This window comes from Chelon labrosus, assembly GCF_963514085.1.
Source record: "Chelon labrosus genome assembly, chromosome: 21".
Taxonomy (NCBI): domain Eukaryota; kingdom Metazoa; phylum Chordata; class Actinopteri; order Mugiliformes; family Mugilidae; genus Chelon; species Chelon labrosus.
This window is the reverse complement of record NC_140354.1, coordinates 15,477,231-15,492,910: the sequence shown is the minus strand read 5'-3', so window position 1 is coordinate 15,492,910 and position 15,680 is coordinate 15,477,231. Positions and strand designations below refer to the sequence as shown.

Below are 15,680 nucleotides of genomic sequence, written 5' to 3'. Positions count from 1 at the left end.
AACAAAAGTGAGCAAGATTCCGTTAGAACTGAACAAACATCAATAAAATGAGGTCCTCGAAACCGAACAAAGGCGGAGGTTTATTACTTAAGTACCAATAACACAATGCATAATAAAGTTGAAATAAGTGGTTTCATTTTAAACTCCTTTAAGTGTGTTTGTTTTCATGTGTTACGCCCTGGTCTAGGGGTTGAAGGACGAAGGAAGTCTGACGTGGAGATCTCTCCAGCTCCATGGCCCTTACGCGGAGATGCATTAATTTGAATTGTGCGCGTTTTTAACTCAAGCTCCACCTCTTTCAGGCGGAGGGCCAGCTTTAGATCCTCCATGCCCACCCCAGGCTGTATCAGTGCAATCAGGTCTGGGACCGAGAGCTGAGCGGCACTAGGAGCCCATCATAAATCAACATCATAAATGTTATTAATTAACAACAGATCCGCCAGGCCATAATAACAAACAAAACCACTAGCTAAACCCTAAATGCAAACAAATACATTCAATAAATTATATACATTGAGGCAAAATGTTTACTTGCTGCATGCTGTGAGTTTCGGTTCCTGAGAAATCATGACTTTGTTTTGTGATAAAGGAAACAAACCTTACAGAATAGAGAAAACAGCACAGTGGGCCACTCTATATTATCTGTTTAACTTTGTATTTCCATAATACAATATATTCAGTTGTGGATGTAGTACATTGCAGTTACTGTCAGCTACTTTGTTTTTTGTTTATGCACAAAAATGTCTCCACTTGATCAGCGTTATACTGTCTCCAGTTTCAACCAGAGTATGTTTCTGTTTCCCCACAAAACAAAAGTGAGCAAGATTCCAATTATATCTGAACAAACAATAAAATGCGGTCCTCTGAACTGAACAAAGGTGGAGGTTTATTACTTAAGTAGCAATAACACAGTTCATAATGACGTTGAAATCATTGGTTTCATTTTAAACTCCTTTAAGTGTGTTTGTTTTCATGTGTTACGCCCTGGTCTAGGGGTTGAAGGACGTAACGGAAAACGCGCGGAACGCAATGTGCAAACAAAGTGAACCTTTTATTTACCCACAACGCACAACTAGAGACAAGTGAATTATATACAAGTCTATATAGAAGCTGAAGCTCTACTTCAGGGTGAACTCAGGTCAAATTAACAAACAAAACCCAGCTATCTTATTCTGAAAACCACTAGCTAAACCCTAAGCGCAAACAAAAGAAACAAAAATATGTTTACTAAGCCTAGCTGCCTCATTTAATTAAAAAAAAACAAAAAAAAAAAAAACAGGAGAAAACAGTGACTGAAAGAAAAAGGCAGTTCCTCCTTACTGCTTCATTCTAATTCTCAACGAAAACTTACAAACTAACAGAAACTGGCTAACACCACGGAACACTCTCAAATCACAAGACTGAAGTTTATCATTAGGGGAAGGGACAAATGAAACACGGCTCCAGCAGCACATCACGACCCTTGGAAGAACCATTTAAATGGACGAACCCTCCAATCCTGGAGCTCCGCGCCACCGGCGTACTCAGCCAACCAGCATCTGAGGCGGGAATCTGTCAAAGGTCCTCAGAAACTTGAGGCGTCTCACTCGTGAGCCGAAACTGTTATCAGACAAGCAGCACACAGCTGTTCGCAACACATGTAAACATTTAACTCATAACTATAGCTGTACCTCAACACTTTCACCAATTTGACTCAACTTTCTAGTTATCACTTCAAGTGATAAACTTGAGTTCTTCTGACTGTACAGCTTTTGCTGTGATATGAATATCCGTCTATTGAGAGTTCACGTAAAACAAAAAACTCTCCAGAGATCCATGTATTGTTTGACAATAATATTACAGTTGAAGAGACGCTAACATTCGGGTAACTTCTGTTTTGCCTCCTCTCATGATTAAATATGAGGCCGTTCCAAAAAGCAACAGGCTTCATGATTTTAGCTTCAACACAAGCAGCCAAAGTTGGCCAGTTTAAGTCTTTGCTGCCTCCATGTGGTGTCCTCCATGTAGCTGACATCACTGACATCCAACAGTAAAATCCTTCTACAGTGATAAAAATATGTTTTTAACACTCTACATAAATGTTATTAACCATCTGTCACACAAATGTTGTCATCTAATTCCAAATTATATTCTGTTATTCTACAATTTCAGAAATGTTAGATGTCACAGTCACTTTTTTGTACGTTGCGAATTTTTCTTCACTAAAGTCAAGAATATTTTTCTGTCATGCCAAGATTATTATCGTAGAGGTTTTCTTTTTGTTTTCTTGCAAAATTTCTCACAATGTGCCATTGTTCACATCGACTCCTCAAGGTATTTCTGTAAGTTGCTGGATACCAACAAGAAAGAATTATACTGAGGTGCTTTACATTAACTGACGGAAAAAAGTGGAGATTTAAAAAAAATAATTGGACTGACTGACGTGAGGCCAAAACAAGGATTTCAGCATAAATAACTGAGAAGAGCCAGAAAATGAAGACAGTTTTGAGAAAAGAGGTTGCACAACAGAATCAAGATGATCAAGGTAGAAGAAGGTGCAGCTTTAATATTCCACATACATATTACAGGAAAATAGTTATTAAATGTGTAGGGTCAGATCAAAGGGTCAACTATGACACAGTGATTCTGAAGAAGTTAGGTTAGGGTTAAAGGTCGAGCTAGAGGAAAAGCTGTGACATGAAACCTCAACCCTCAGATCAGCAGCTAAGACCTTTAAACATTGTGCCATATGACTAGATCCCAAGGTATTGTCTTGGTAATTTTTTTCCCCCATACAATTTATGTTTTATTCCGCAGTTTGTACAAGATCTGCTGTTGGTATTCAATCTTGGTATGACTGTTTCTGATGTTGTAGTGAAGACTTCTTTGAAAGGTGGGAAATAAAAGAGAATTGTGAATTATGCATTGCCATTTGTGAACATGTAACACACGCATATAACTGCTTTTCTTGCTGCAGACACCAGAGGGCAGTAAAAGTCAATGTTCTGAATATTTGTCTCCAATCTTACAATCTAAACGTTATGGAGAACATAACTTTTTTTATGCCATTTTCCAAAGAAAGGAGTACTGCACTTTCATTCAAGATTTATTATTGAATAGCATGTCAAATCAAATACAGGTGAACATTCAGAATTAGTGATGAAGGCACAAAAACCAAACAAAAATGATAAAATAAATGAATGATACAAGTCTTCACTAAAAGCCAATATGGGTTGAACGCCTTCGGATGTTTAAAAGTCCACTAATACGTGGTAAAAGTCGATTCGACATCGACAAGTTGATGGCATCACACATAAAAACACAGTAGAAAGTAATGCTATGCAACAATTAAATCTATGTTCTTGACCTGAATACATATTGTAGCGTTTCACACAAACAAAGCTACGGAGGCTTTTCTGCAAGGTAACTGAAGCTTGAACACAAACTACTGTCGGCCGTAGACCACGTCAACACCACAAACACTGTCAGTCTGACACTTGTAATATGCGGCTCACTTGGCAGGAAAAAAACAAAGAGAACACACTCTACAACCACAGCACCAATGTCAACTAACAGAATATAACAAAGCTGAATATAAACACATGAGCTTATTAGTACTGTGCACTGCAGATATGTATACCCTATATAAATCAACAGTCAGTAGCGTTTAATAGAACTTCACAGTGTGTTGTAAGATAGGATAACGTATGTCCAACAGTTGTAGACAATGAAAGTTGCCAGCAAATTGTTGATGTGCAGTCTCCTTCTCTCCGTTACTGCTGGACATGTGGTAAAGTTATTAATTGACTGTGGTTGAGAGGATTTGGACCGTTCTTCTGTTAGCGTTAGATGTGCGGGTGCCTTTTCAGATGAGTGTGCATTGCAGAAGAACTTTAGTTGTATTTCAGAGCAATGATGTATTGGGCTCTTCACTTGTCTTCTAGGAGGCGTCCTTGTTCTTATTGTCATGTGATCTACGACTAGTCGACTTCCTGCTTAAAACGTCACGCCACAGCAGTAAAGTCGACTAGTGGACCAATTGATACAACCCCTAAAAACCACTGGTTTACTGCTTTCATTATTATTATTATTATTATTATTATTATTATTATTGCATTTCTCACGTGGATATCAAAACCATTTGGTCGTAAGCAATATTTGTGGATTAACCTTAATAAACAGTAGCAAGAATTGCAGCACTCCCATCCCAGTGAACCCACACTAAACTCAAATACATGTAATGTGGTAAACCTCTAAATAAAAGTCATTACAACATTTGACAAAAATGAAATTCACAAACACTATCAAACCACACATCAGAACAACACCTGAAACATGGAGAACAACATGACAAAATTACTGAGACCTAATCCAGAGACGTCTTTGATCAGCATTACCTTAGGGTTCGGTGAGTGACCAGGCCTCTGCTGTTTTTTCCTCATGAACAGCACAGGAATCATACCTTAATGTTGAAAAATTAAGGTTTGATTCATGAAAAATGTGAGGAAAACTGTTAACACCAAGACACAATATCCTATTGTCTCAGTTTGAAGCAGCATCTTTGTTAAAATGTAGCTGTGAATGTCTTTTATTCTGTGCAACAGCTGGGTCCATCATGAAATAACATCATTCAAAAAAGTTCTGACTCCATTACAGTAATAATATTGACAAGCTAAGAAATTGTTTTTACCTGTTTAGTTTTCTTCATGAGGGCTGCCTCTCAGTTCATCATAGTATTTCTTCACCATTGCAAGCTCATTTGAAACATCTAAAAAACAGAAAATATTGAAATATCATCGATTTATAAATATTAACATCTTCTATATGAATTACTTAATATTTTCCTTTTACCTGGGATTGAGTGGTCATCTGTCTTGAGTGAGAGGTCAATTGATTCCCTCATAGTCGTCTCCAGTGTCTTTAAGATGTACTCCTAATTCAGCATCAAAATCTGTCTTAATTATCACTCATCAAAGAGCTAAATACTGGCTTCAGGCTTCATTAAATTACACATGAATTAGCGGTTTAGCTCAAAGGCTGAGCAGCGTGAGAAAAAAAGGACTACTGGCTTCATGGACTCTTGTGTCTTTCTGTCTTAGATCAATAATATTGGGTCCAATAAAAAGTGCAACGTAAAAGAAGCTCTCATGTGAATAGTGGATAAATGTGCAGCTCAAGATGTTTTACAAGCTCATTATATGATCAAATGTGACAAACCTCCAGCTGGTTCAATTGGCTCAACATAACATTTTTTGCCCGCTCGAACATGATGTTCTTTGAATCGCGTACATGCCTCTCCATGGTCTCCTTCATGTTTTTCAGTGTGTGCTGTCCTCTGAATCCAGCCGCTCCTAAAATAAAACAGAAAATAGTTACATGAATTAATTTTTAAACTCAATGTGTTGATGCATATTTGTATTAATATTACTGGTTATGTTGCGAGGTAATTGTGATTGGCTTACTTTCATAGCACTCTTTCATGGTCGTCTCAATTGTGTCTGTCAGACCGCTGTAGATGGTTTTCTTATAGTTCCGAATGATTTGTTTTATTATTGTCTTATTTTTTTCTTCCTAAGAGAAGTAAAAACTTTTTAAAAAAAGTTACATATCCAATACAATAGTAACGACATAACAAAAATAAGGTCTTAACCTCTGTCTGCAGAAATATCAGCTGCAGTTCCACATCTTTGTACTTCTGAATCAGCTCGCCTGTGTTGAGTGAGAACCTACTGATGACTCCGTTGAATGGCTCACATTTTCTGTCATTTCTGTTAACATGTTGAAATGTTTCATTGAAGCTACCATTAACACATTTGTTATGTTTTTTTTAATAATACAATTTGATTATTGTAGGATTTTCTGTTGTCTACTTTTGGGGTCAACAAATATTTGTCCTTAAATGTCCCCATTAAACTGATCTTACGGAAAGGTCTTCTTGAATTCCTCATCAATGCTGTCAGTCAGGTGTGAAGACAACTTCATGTTGAGATTTATTTGTTTCTTATTTTTTGGTTTGTAGAAGCCATTGTTCTGCACAACACATTTCAGTGTCCTGTAAAAACCACGGCCACCTCTTCTCTGAGACCAAATAGACACAAAAAGAAACACACATTCACAACAAGTCAAAACTGACTTGATGTTTGCAATTCAAATACGTACGGGATGTAAGAAGGAGTGCAGGTCACTTTCACAAGAACTTTTGGATTTTTCAACACCCGCACTGAGGCATTTTTCAAAAGCCTTGTTAGCTTCTTCCATAGTTTTTTTGACTTGGTCAAGTTGATTGCTCATATTTCCTTCAAGGCTTGCACACACATCTGTTCTGCTAACCTGAAATCAAAACATGACACATTATATAAGGCAATAAACCTGCAAATGTCACTTATTCTCTATTTATAAAATTCTGTTGATCTTTACAGAAAACATCTTTCAAGTATCACATACTAAACAAAACAGTTGATCCTACCAACTCTACACAGCTCCACATACTGTAGATCTGACTTTACTATGTCTACATGACATCTGAGCATTTTTCACTAAAAACTTGAATGACTATTACAATTTTCTGTAATTGTAACAGTAATGGCAGTTAAGACAGGAGCAGAGAATGAACTTTACTTTATTGATCTTACCCCTTCTCTACAGCGGGCTCCTTGAATCAAAGACAGAATCCCATAAGCTCCAGACACATAGTTTAAAGTCTCTGAGTGGCAGTCATTGAGATTTTGCAAAAAATCCTGAAGTTTGGGTATTTCTGTGAGAAATGATAATAAAATAAATAAGCAGAGTTTTACGTTTGATCTATACATAGTCTCTTAATGTATTGAGAGTTGACGTACCAGTCTCAACTGGCCTTAGATATTGTCCCTCTGGAAACTCACTGGAGCTTACTGTGAACACTTCAAAGCAGTTGTCACTGAAGTGTTTCTGGGGTAAGAGGTTTTAATTTTAAGGGATGCTTGCAGCTGTAGAAAATCATTTTGTTAGATATATCAATATGCTGTAAAAATTACCTTAATCTTGTTTTGCTTGTTGAATTTATTCATCACTTCTTCCTTAGCTTGCTTGTTTCTCTTCAATATAAGGGCATGAACGTCAGCTGCTGAACTACAAGAAAAAGATATATGAAAAAAATGGCATCCACAGCGCTGATAAAAGTTAAACACATCTTTTGCTAAACCTCTCCCCATCAGCAGATCATCTAAACTTTAGATTTCTGTAATATATAGTATCATTAATGGCAAACCAATTCAATATATTTCACAAAACATACAAAACAACTTGAGCAACCATAACTTCCTCAAATATAGTGGACTTTAAAAGTTGTAATTCACTATACTGGAAAGAAAAAAAGATGTAATGAATAAAATTTGATGCTATTCATTTAATGGTAAATTGCTATTTTACTGCAATGTAAGCATCAATAAATAAATAAATCTTAAAAAACTGCCTTGTAACCATTACTGAATAGTGATTCTTTATGTTATGTATCTTTATCTTACAGGTCAGTGAGTTCCCTGAATGTGTTTTTGTTGTGGTCTTTTAGTGATTGGGTTTAGCCATAAGGAATTACAGTAATGGAACCAGGGGTCATAAACGCCATAAGGTGAGTCATAAATGTATTAAATGTATCGTGTTGTGTTAATGATGATCAGTTTGGCCTTTTTAATTTACTTACTAATTTCTTGAATCTCCAATCTGATCAGACTTGGTGCAGATGAAGTGGATGTACTGACACTCCCCTCCGTTTCCCATGATGCTACTGGCATTTTTCAGGATCTCCCACGGTTCTTTTTCTGATGCTGCTCGTGTAATATCAGTGACAATCCACACAGTGGAACAGTTTCCAACGATCTGGAAGGATGTAATAGGATGTTATGAGTAATTAATCATGAATGCTTCTTTTTTGTTTGTTTGTTTGTTAAGTTGACATTGCTGATAACACAACGCTCTACATGTGAATAAATTACCTCCTTCCACATTTTATCTCTGCTCTTGTTACAGTCTCCATTTCCAGGAAGGTCCACAAGTGTGACATGTTGGAGAAACTCATTCTCTGGCACCCTGACAGTCACACACTTCACTAGTGGCCAGTACATCTTCTTTACTTCTTTACCTTCTCCTTCCCCTGATTCACTTCTTGTATATTTGACCAACTTTGCAGATAGCTCTTTAGCCTGTAACAAACAAACAACAACAAAAGTAAATTAATGCAAGAATTTCACTTGCTTATTCAAACTGCATTAAAGAAATCGAGCAGAATGTGATCAGTAAGACCTGATTATGTGTAAATGCATTTACAGAAAGAGAAAGGTTTTCCTATGAAGGGTAAATTGGATATGGTGCTGTACCACTGTAACAAGAACAATAATTGCAAAATATAACATTTCATGACATCAAACCGGCAAGAATTTTTTCCATTAATTAGTTTTCTCTTACATATTGGCATGTAAAAGTCTTCCTGCAAGAATGAAAAAACTCTGGAATTTCTTTGAAGTACTTGTTGTCCATGAGTTCTTCAGAAGTCTTGTTTTTATATTCTTCTCCATACAGCGCAGACAGCTTTTCATCAAAGTCATAACTATCATCGACATTGTCGTCGTCATCATCGTCATCATCATCATCATCATCCTTTTCCTGTTTTGCATTATCCCCACGCAACTGATCCAAGGACCACAATTCCTCTTTCCACTCCTGAAAGACCAGAGTTATTACATCTTTAGTTTTAAATGACATGCAGTGTAACCAGTAGCATTTTGTAGCTACAATGTAACTTCAGTTAACTTCAAATAAGAATAAACATATTCAGAGTTTTACCTCTTTTGTAATGAACTCAATGTCTGCCTCATACTTTGAGTTGTGCATGTTAGCCTCGACTTTAATCATGACTGTGGTACATGCACTGATACTTCCTGTTGGCAGAAGATCCTTCTCTCCAATGATGGCATTTATCAAAGAGCTCTTTCCAGCCCCACTTTTACCAAAGACACCGACCAACTCCCTCTTGTCTTTCTCCAAATCATAAATTTTTGTCCTGTTGTACAAGAGTTTAAAGGTTAGGGCTACTGAGTTTCACAGTCATATACATAAGATAAAAAGAGATCAAATTCATGCAGTTTGCCATTATAAATACTTAATGATAAGAATATAGACCTATAAATGCTACATAACTGCAACATACTGTATGCTGAATATCCTGCTTGAATTAAATTTTAAATTGATTTTATATTTAAAAATGTAAATCCTTTGGATACAGTCATATTGTCTCAGCTGCTGCCACAATCCTGAAACCACTGGACCACTGTCTACAATAACAATGTTAAGTTAGAAACACAGATTTTTCTGATAGACATCTTTAAAGTTTAACTAGACATTAATGTGACTGTGTGTGATAGCTTTGTTTTATGGAGGTGATGATTTGCTTTGCTGCGAGGCAATTTGCAACCCTCATGCACCAGAGACATTTTTGTCCATTTGTGCAATTTTTTCCTCTTCATCAGGCCATCATTTTGCTTGTGTTGTATTTTTTGTAACAAAGTCTCTCTCTACACAAAGTTTGAAATTAAAAAAATAAATAAAAATTCTAATGGACAAAAATGTCCACTTCCAAAAAACTGCTTTAAAATCTAATATTTTTTTCTGCTTTTTTGTGCATAATTCTCAGCACTTTATGTAACTATCAAAAATTTTGTCATTTTGTGGATTTTAATCCTTTAAATGCCAGTTTAATTACTTGAAGTCACCGAAAAAAAGAAGAAAAAACAAAAACAAACAGAATATGATTTATTTTCCTTAAAACTAATGTTGGGGGATTGGGGCATTTTTTTTTTTCAAATCAGTCTTGGATATGCCCAAGATTATCTAAAATACTGACTTGAATGCATTATTAGTTACGCATTATTAATTTTTAGTAGTTTTGTAAGGTGCTGAAGTGGTTTAAGAGATTTACACAGAAAAAAGAAAAAATATCAGTTAATTTTTTATAGCAGTTTTTTCGACATGGATATTTTTGTCCTTAATGACTCAAGAGGATAGAAAATTAAACTGATGCCTGGACTGTTTTTACAAATGAGATTATTCATCAGTTTACACAGAATAAATTTGTAATTCGCTTGGCATTTTTTAAACAGCCATACAGCACTCTTTTGCAAACTGTGGTGTACTGATGTGAATGAATTAATAAATTCTGTGAGGTTTCTTTATGTTGTCTGGGACTGCTTTCACTTCTGACCATGTTACAGTTTCACAGACTATAGAAAACTTAATACTCACTTCAGGAAAGCATTCATCTTTAGGTTGTCTTGGTTGTGTAGTCTTGAATGGACGTATCCCATTGTTTTTTTCACTTCAGACAGTATGATTGCTTCTGTCGGTGTAAACGTAAAGAACTGTTTAGGAAGGAGCTGCAGACTTTAGGGAAACTTGTAAAGTGTGAAAATGAACAGAGACAAAGAAATATAAATACCCGAGTATGTGTCACGTTGTCGTTTAGCTAGTGATTCCCATCCGCTTGACTCGCCATGAAGGTCCAGAGGTCTCTTTGCTTAAAAGAAAAAAAAAAAGGGGGAGTTGTTTGGTTATTATCATTATTATTAATGCTGCCTGAGCTTAAACATATTATATACAGTATATACATAAAAAACTATTGAATTGAATCAATGAGATCTGTAGATCTCACCTTTGACACTTGTAGATGGCAAAACCTGAGAATGAACAGAAACGAATAATTGTCTCAAGAAATAATACTTGATTATACAAGAAACTGTGTATTCACACAACTCTGAATTCCTGAAGTATGCACTTGTGGTCTCATCAAATTCAGGACGAGCTTGGCAGTGTCTGGGAGGTTGAGTGCAGCAAATGGCTCAAAACTGATCACATTCATCATCCTTGTTGATCAGTAAACAACAGTAAATAATTATCCAGTGGAGGATGACTTTGTCACAGGACACTTAAGTTCCTCAAATACATATGTATGAGGATTAAAGTAATGTTCACTTATTACATGTCTATAAAATCACCGTCACCCGTACCTGAGGCAACTCAGCTTCTTCTTCATGCTCCTGAAGAACACAGCAGATAAAATAAGTTCAAGGTCATGCAAAACTTTGAGTAGACACTGACAAGATAATCTCTATCATAGATCATACATAATCAGCATGAAACTGTATTTAACTTACTTGAACAGAAACATCATTTCTTTCCTGAGTTGTGTTTTGTTCTCCCTAATGACAAGAAAATATCAACATGTCTGTTATATATCATGATCTTTTATTTGTTTCTTCACTTGCACCAACATGCAACCACATAAGAGAGGCCAAATGTGCAAAGTGTCTTCACAACATTACCTTTAATAGCTCGAGGCTCTCCTTAAATCTTATCTGTGGCCCAATTTTTGTGATCCAGCCATTAACATCTTGATCATCAACACAATAGAAACTTTCTTCATCGATCCCTTCATCTGTAATAAAAACACACAGTATTTAGTTCAACTTAGTTGTGCAGAAACAAGAATTATCGTCTTCTGCAGAATTAAATTTAATGAAGGAAGAAAATGTATCTTTTTTCCCATTTGGTTTTTCTGAATCATGTCTCTTTGTTTTGTGTGAAATTCAGATGTTTTACTGTAAGTGCTCTTATACTCTCTGTACACAGATGAGAGAAGTGGCAGAAATTTGTCTGTAGATTAGTAGAAGTTATGTTTCAGTTTGAGTAAATCACCTGAATATTTTATAGTGTCTGTGCCCCACAAGTATGAGTGCTAATACTTCACCTTTAAATCTATAGATACACTCGCTCAGACCCCATTCAGTTAGTTTGTTACAAACATAAACATATAAAGTGTGAAAATGAACAGAGAGAATGAAATGTAAATACCACGTTGTTGTTTAAGTGTCAATTCCAACCCGCTTGATTCGCCATGAAGGTCCGGCCTTATTATGTCAGCTTAAAAACAGGAGTTGTTTTGTCATTATTATTACTGCCTTCAAAACCTGTAGGATAAATATACTATATAATTATAGTGTAACTATTAAATGTCACGAATGAGATGTATATATCTGTGTATCTCACCACTCATACATCTCACACTTGTCGATGGCAAAACCTGAGTATGAATAAAAACAAATATTTGACTCAAGAAATATTACGATTAATTAATATATGATTATACAAGAAATGATTTATTCACACAAGCTTAGAAAGAGCAACAGTCTTGAACACAAATGTTGGAATTCACAGACTGAAGTATGAACTTGTGTTCTCATCATATTCAGGACGAGCTTGGCAGTGTCTGGGAGGTTGAGTGCAGCAAATGACTCAACACTGATCACATTCATCATCCTTGTTGGTCAGTAAACAACAGTAAATAATTATCCAGGGGAGGATGACTTTGTCACAGGACACTTAAGTTCCTCAAATACATATGTATGAGGATTAAAGTAATGTTCACTTATTACATGTCTATAAAATCACTGTCACCCTTACCTGAGGCAACTCGGCTTCTTCTTCATGCTCCTTTTTACACTGCAAGTGCAAGGTCATGCAAAACTTTGATTAGACACTGACAATATAATCTCTATCATAGATCATACATAATCAGCATGAAACTGTATTTAACTTACTTGAACAGAAATATAATTTCTTTCCCGAGTTGTCTTTCGTTCTCTCTAATGACAAGAAAATATCAACATGTCCGTTATATGTTATAATCTTATTGTATATTGTGGATATCAGTTTTATCTACCGTTTATTCACTTGCACCAACATGCAACCACATAAAAGAGGCCAAATGTGCAAAGTGTCTTCACAACATTACCTTTAATAGTTTGAGTCTCTTCTTAAATCTTATTCGTGGCCCAGTTTTTGTGATCAAGTGTTTAAGATCTTGATCATCAAGACAATAGAAAGTTTCTTCATCAATCTCTTCATCTGTAATAAAAACACACAGTATTCAGTTCAACTTAGTCGTGCAGAAAGAAGAATTACCGACTTCTGCAGAATTGAATATAATGAAGGACGAAAATATATATAATTTTTCCATTTGGTTTTTGTGAATCATGTCTCTTTGTTTTGTGTGAAATGCAGATGTTTTACTGTAAGTGCTTTTATACTCTGGACACAGATAAGAGAAGTGACAGAAATTGTCTTAGTAGAAGTTATATTTCACTTTGAGTAAATCATCTGAATATTTTATAGTGTCTGTGCCCTATAAGTATGAGTGCTAATACTTTACCTTTAAATCTATAGATCCACTTGCTCAGACCCCATTCAGTTAGTTTGTTACAAACAAAATCATCCATGGCCAGTAACGGAAACTGAAAAATACATTGTAATGTTCTAATCAGTCACAACGGATGACATTTTACACAATGACTCATTCAGTTTAAAAGTTCAAACAGCTTACCTGTTACTGACGACAAGAGTACAAGGTACGTTAGAGAGGACTGAATTCAACAGGGAAGTAAAAACATCAGGCTAGAAGAGAGGTGGATGAAGGCAAAGTCCAATAACAAGCAGGAAGTCAAAATCATACAGTTACCAAAAAATGTATTAAACTGTAAAACCAAGGTTAAAAAGCTGCTTCTCAGCTGGTACAATAGACCATCTGACAGAGAGTAAGTGGAATCAGACCTGTTCATAGAGGCTGATCAGGAAATGGTGAACAAATGAACAGATGGGTGTAGGAGTGCTGAGGTAACTGTCACAGGACACTTAAGTTCCTCAAATACATATGTATGAGGATTAAAGTAATGTTCACTTATTACATGTCTATAAAATCACCGTCACCCTTACCTGAGCCAACTCAGCTTCTTCTTCATGCTCCTGTTTACACTGCAGATAAAATAAGTTCAAGGTCATGCAAAACTTTGAGTAGACACTGACAATATAATCTCTATCATAGATCATACATAATCAGCATGAAACTGTATTTAACTTACTTGAACAGAAACATCATTTCTTTCCTGAGTTGTGTTTCGTTCTCCCTAATGACAAGAAAAATATCAACATGTCTGTTATACTGTATATCATGATCTTTTATTTGTTTCTTCACTTGCACCAACATGCAACCACATAAGAGAGGCCAAATGTGCAAAGTGTCTTCACAACATTACCTTTAATAGCTTGAATCTCTTCTTAAATATTGCTCGTGGCCCAGCCTTTGGGATTGAGTGATTAAGTTCTTGAATATCAAGACAATATAAAGTTTCCTTACTGATGTATTCATCTGTTATAAAATAAATATTTAGTTCAACTTAGTAGCACAGAAACAAGAATTCTTTTCTTCAGCTGAACTTAAAGACTGACATAGGTTTTGTCACAGCAGTTAATCATCATATAAGCCTCACAGAGCTATAGAGTGGTTGTATGAGTTGAATATATGTTCATTCTCTTGCATTTATATTTTCTGTTTCAATTAAACAAAGCACATGTCTCCTCTTATTTTGTGTGAAATTCAGATGTTTACTCTCTGGACACGGACAACAAAAGTGGCAGAATTTGTCTGTAGATTAGTAGACGTTATGTTTCATTGCGAGTAAATATTTTATAGTATCTATGTCCCACAAGTATGATTGCCAATACTTCACCTTTAAATCTATCGATCCACTCGCTCAGGCCCCATTCAGTTAATTTGTTACAAACAAAATCATCTATGGCCAATAACGGAAACTGAAAAATATATTGTAATGTTCTAAAAAGTCACAATGGATGACATTTTACACAGTGGTTCATTCAGTTTAAAAGTTCAAACAGCTTACCTGTTATTGACGACAAGAGTACAGGGTACGTTGTTAGAGAGGATTGAATTCAACAGGGAAGTAAAAACATCAGGCTAGAAGAGAGGTGGATGAAGGCAAAGTCCAATAACAAGCAGGAAGTCAAAATCATACAGTTACCAAAAAACGTATTAAACTGTAAAACCAAGGTTAAAAAGCTGCTTCTCAGCTGGTACAATAGACCATCTGATAGAGGGTAAGTGGAATCAGACTTGTTCGTAGGGGCTGATCAGGAAATGATGAACAAAGGAACAGATGGGTGTGGGAGTGCTGAGGTTACTGGATGTGCCTTGACAAGGGCATATGAGGACAAGTAACAACAATTAATGAATTCCCCCATGAAGGAATCTTGACTTTCAGTTTTGTGAAAAGGTAAACAAAAAGCAAAATCACACTTCAAATCTTTGAGTTTCACTGTTTTAAAGTCCCGGAAATTTATCATTGTTTCTGTTAAAATCTAAAAATCTAAAACACAGAAACATCAATGCAAAATAGTGAGAAAACAACTCAGCAGGCCTCTCTATATTATCTACGTGTTTAACTTTGTATTTCCATAATACACTATATTCAGTTGTGGATGTAGTACATTGCAGTTACTGTCAGCTACTTTGTTTTTTGTTTATGCACAAAAATGTCTCCACCTCTTACCGCCGTACGTATTATTTTCCCACAAAACAAGAGTGAACAAGATCATTTTAACTGTGAAGCTACAGTGCAGGAACATGTCATGAGTTTTATGGGCCATTGAGCAAGAATTGTACTTTAGTACTATCCCACTAAATTCTTCCATTGAACCATAATAGTAGTGGAAGATTAGTCTACCAGCAGGTATATGACTTGTTCAGCTGCACTGTCCTGCTCTAATAATCAAGACAATAATCAATGTTTCATTGATTTTACCTCTTCTCTCAGTTGGGCACTTGA

The 15,680-nt window shown here is 35.8% G+C and overlaps 1 protein-coding gene across 3 annotated transcripts; it reads right to left on the bottom strand.

Annotated features, from left to right (window-relative positions):
- Nucleotides 1-2,853: 2,853 nt before the first annotated feature.
- Nucleotides 2,854-14,942, bottom strand: LOC311506368 (nuclear GTPase SLIP-GC-like). Of its 3 annotated transcripts, none has more exons than XM_084570299.1 (32): nt 14,739-14,942; nt 14,094-14,206; nt 13,920-13,964; nt 13,774-13,812; nt 13,385-13,455; nt 13,214-13,295; nt 12,797-12,909; nt 12,603-12,647; nt 12,466-12,504; nt 12,052-12,085; nt 11,857-11,925; nt 11,328-11,440; nt 11,160-11,204; nt 11,013-11,042; nt 10,658-10,682; nt 10,445-10,522; nt 10,252-10,345; nt 8,797-9,013; nt 8,419-8,673; nt 7,950-8,156; nt 7,658-7,833; nt 6,993-7,086; nt 6,819-6,906; nt 6,612-6,733; nt 6,139-6,309; nt 5,903-6,057; nt 5,630-5,747; nt 5,442-5,550; nt 5,197-5,330; nt 4,831-4,912; nt 4,670-4,747; nt 2,854-4,441 (listed from the first exon to the last, which is right to left on the bottom strand). In XM_084570299.1, exons 6-31 carry the CDS (start codon nt 13,278-13,280, stop codon nt 4,674-4,676), a joined length of 2,754 nt encoding a protein of 917 aa, XP_084426425.1. In that variant the 5' UTR covers nt 13,281-13,295; nt 13,385-13,455; nt 13,774-13,812; nt 13,920-13,964; nt 14,094-14,206; nt 14,739-14,942; the 3' UTR covers nt 2,854-4,441; nt 4,670-4,673. The 3 variants fall into 3 exon arrangements, with proteins under 3 accessions (XP_084426425.1, XP_084426426.1, XP_084426427.1); XM_084570300.1 differs by having other exon boundaries at nt 14,094-14,161; XM_084570301.1 differs by lacking the exon at nt 14,094-14,206.
- Nucleotides 14,943-15,680: the final 738 nt, after the last annotated feature.

Excerpts from the sequence above, each read along its gene's own strand:
- LOC311506368 (XM_084570299.1), bottom strand. The coding sequence starts at position 13,280 with ATGGATGATTTTGTTTGTAACAAACTAACTGAATGGGGTCTGAGCAAG. Across the intron at positions 7,834-7,949 it reads GAGATAAAATGTGGAAGGAG|ATCGTTGGAAACTGTTCCAC; the intron begins GTAATTTATTCA and ends ACATCCTTCCAG. Across the intron at positions 4,748-4,830 it reads AGATGACCACTCAATCCCAG|ATGTTTCAAATGAGCTTGCA; the intron begins GTAAAAGGAAAA and ends TCTGTTTTTTAG.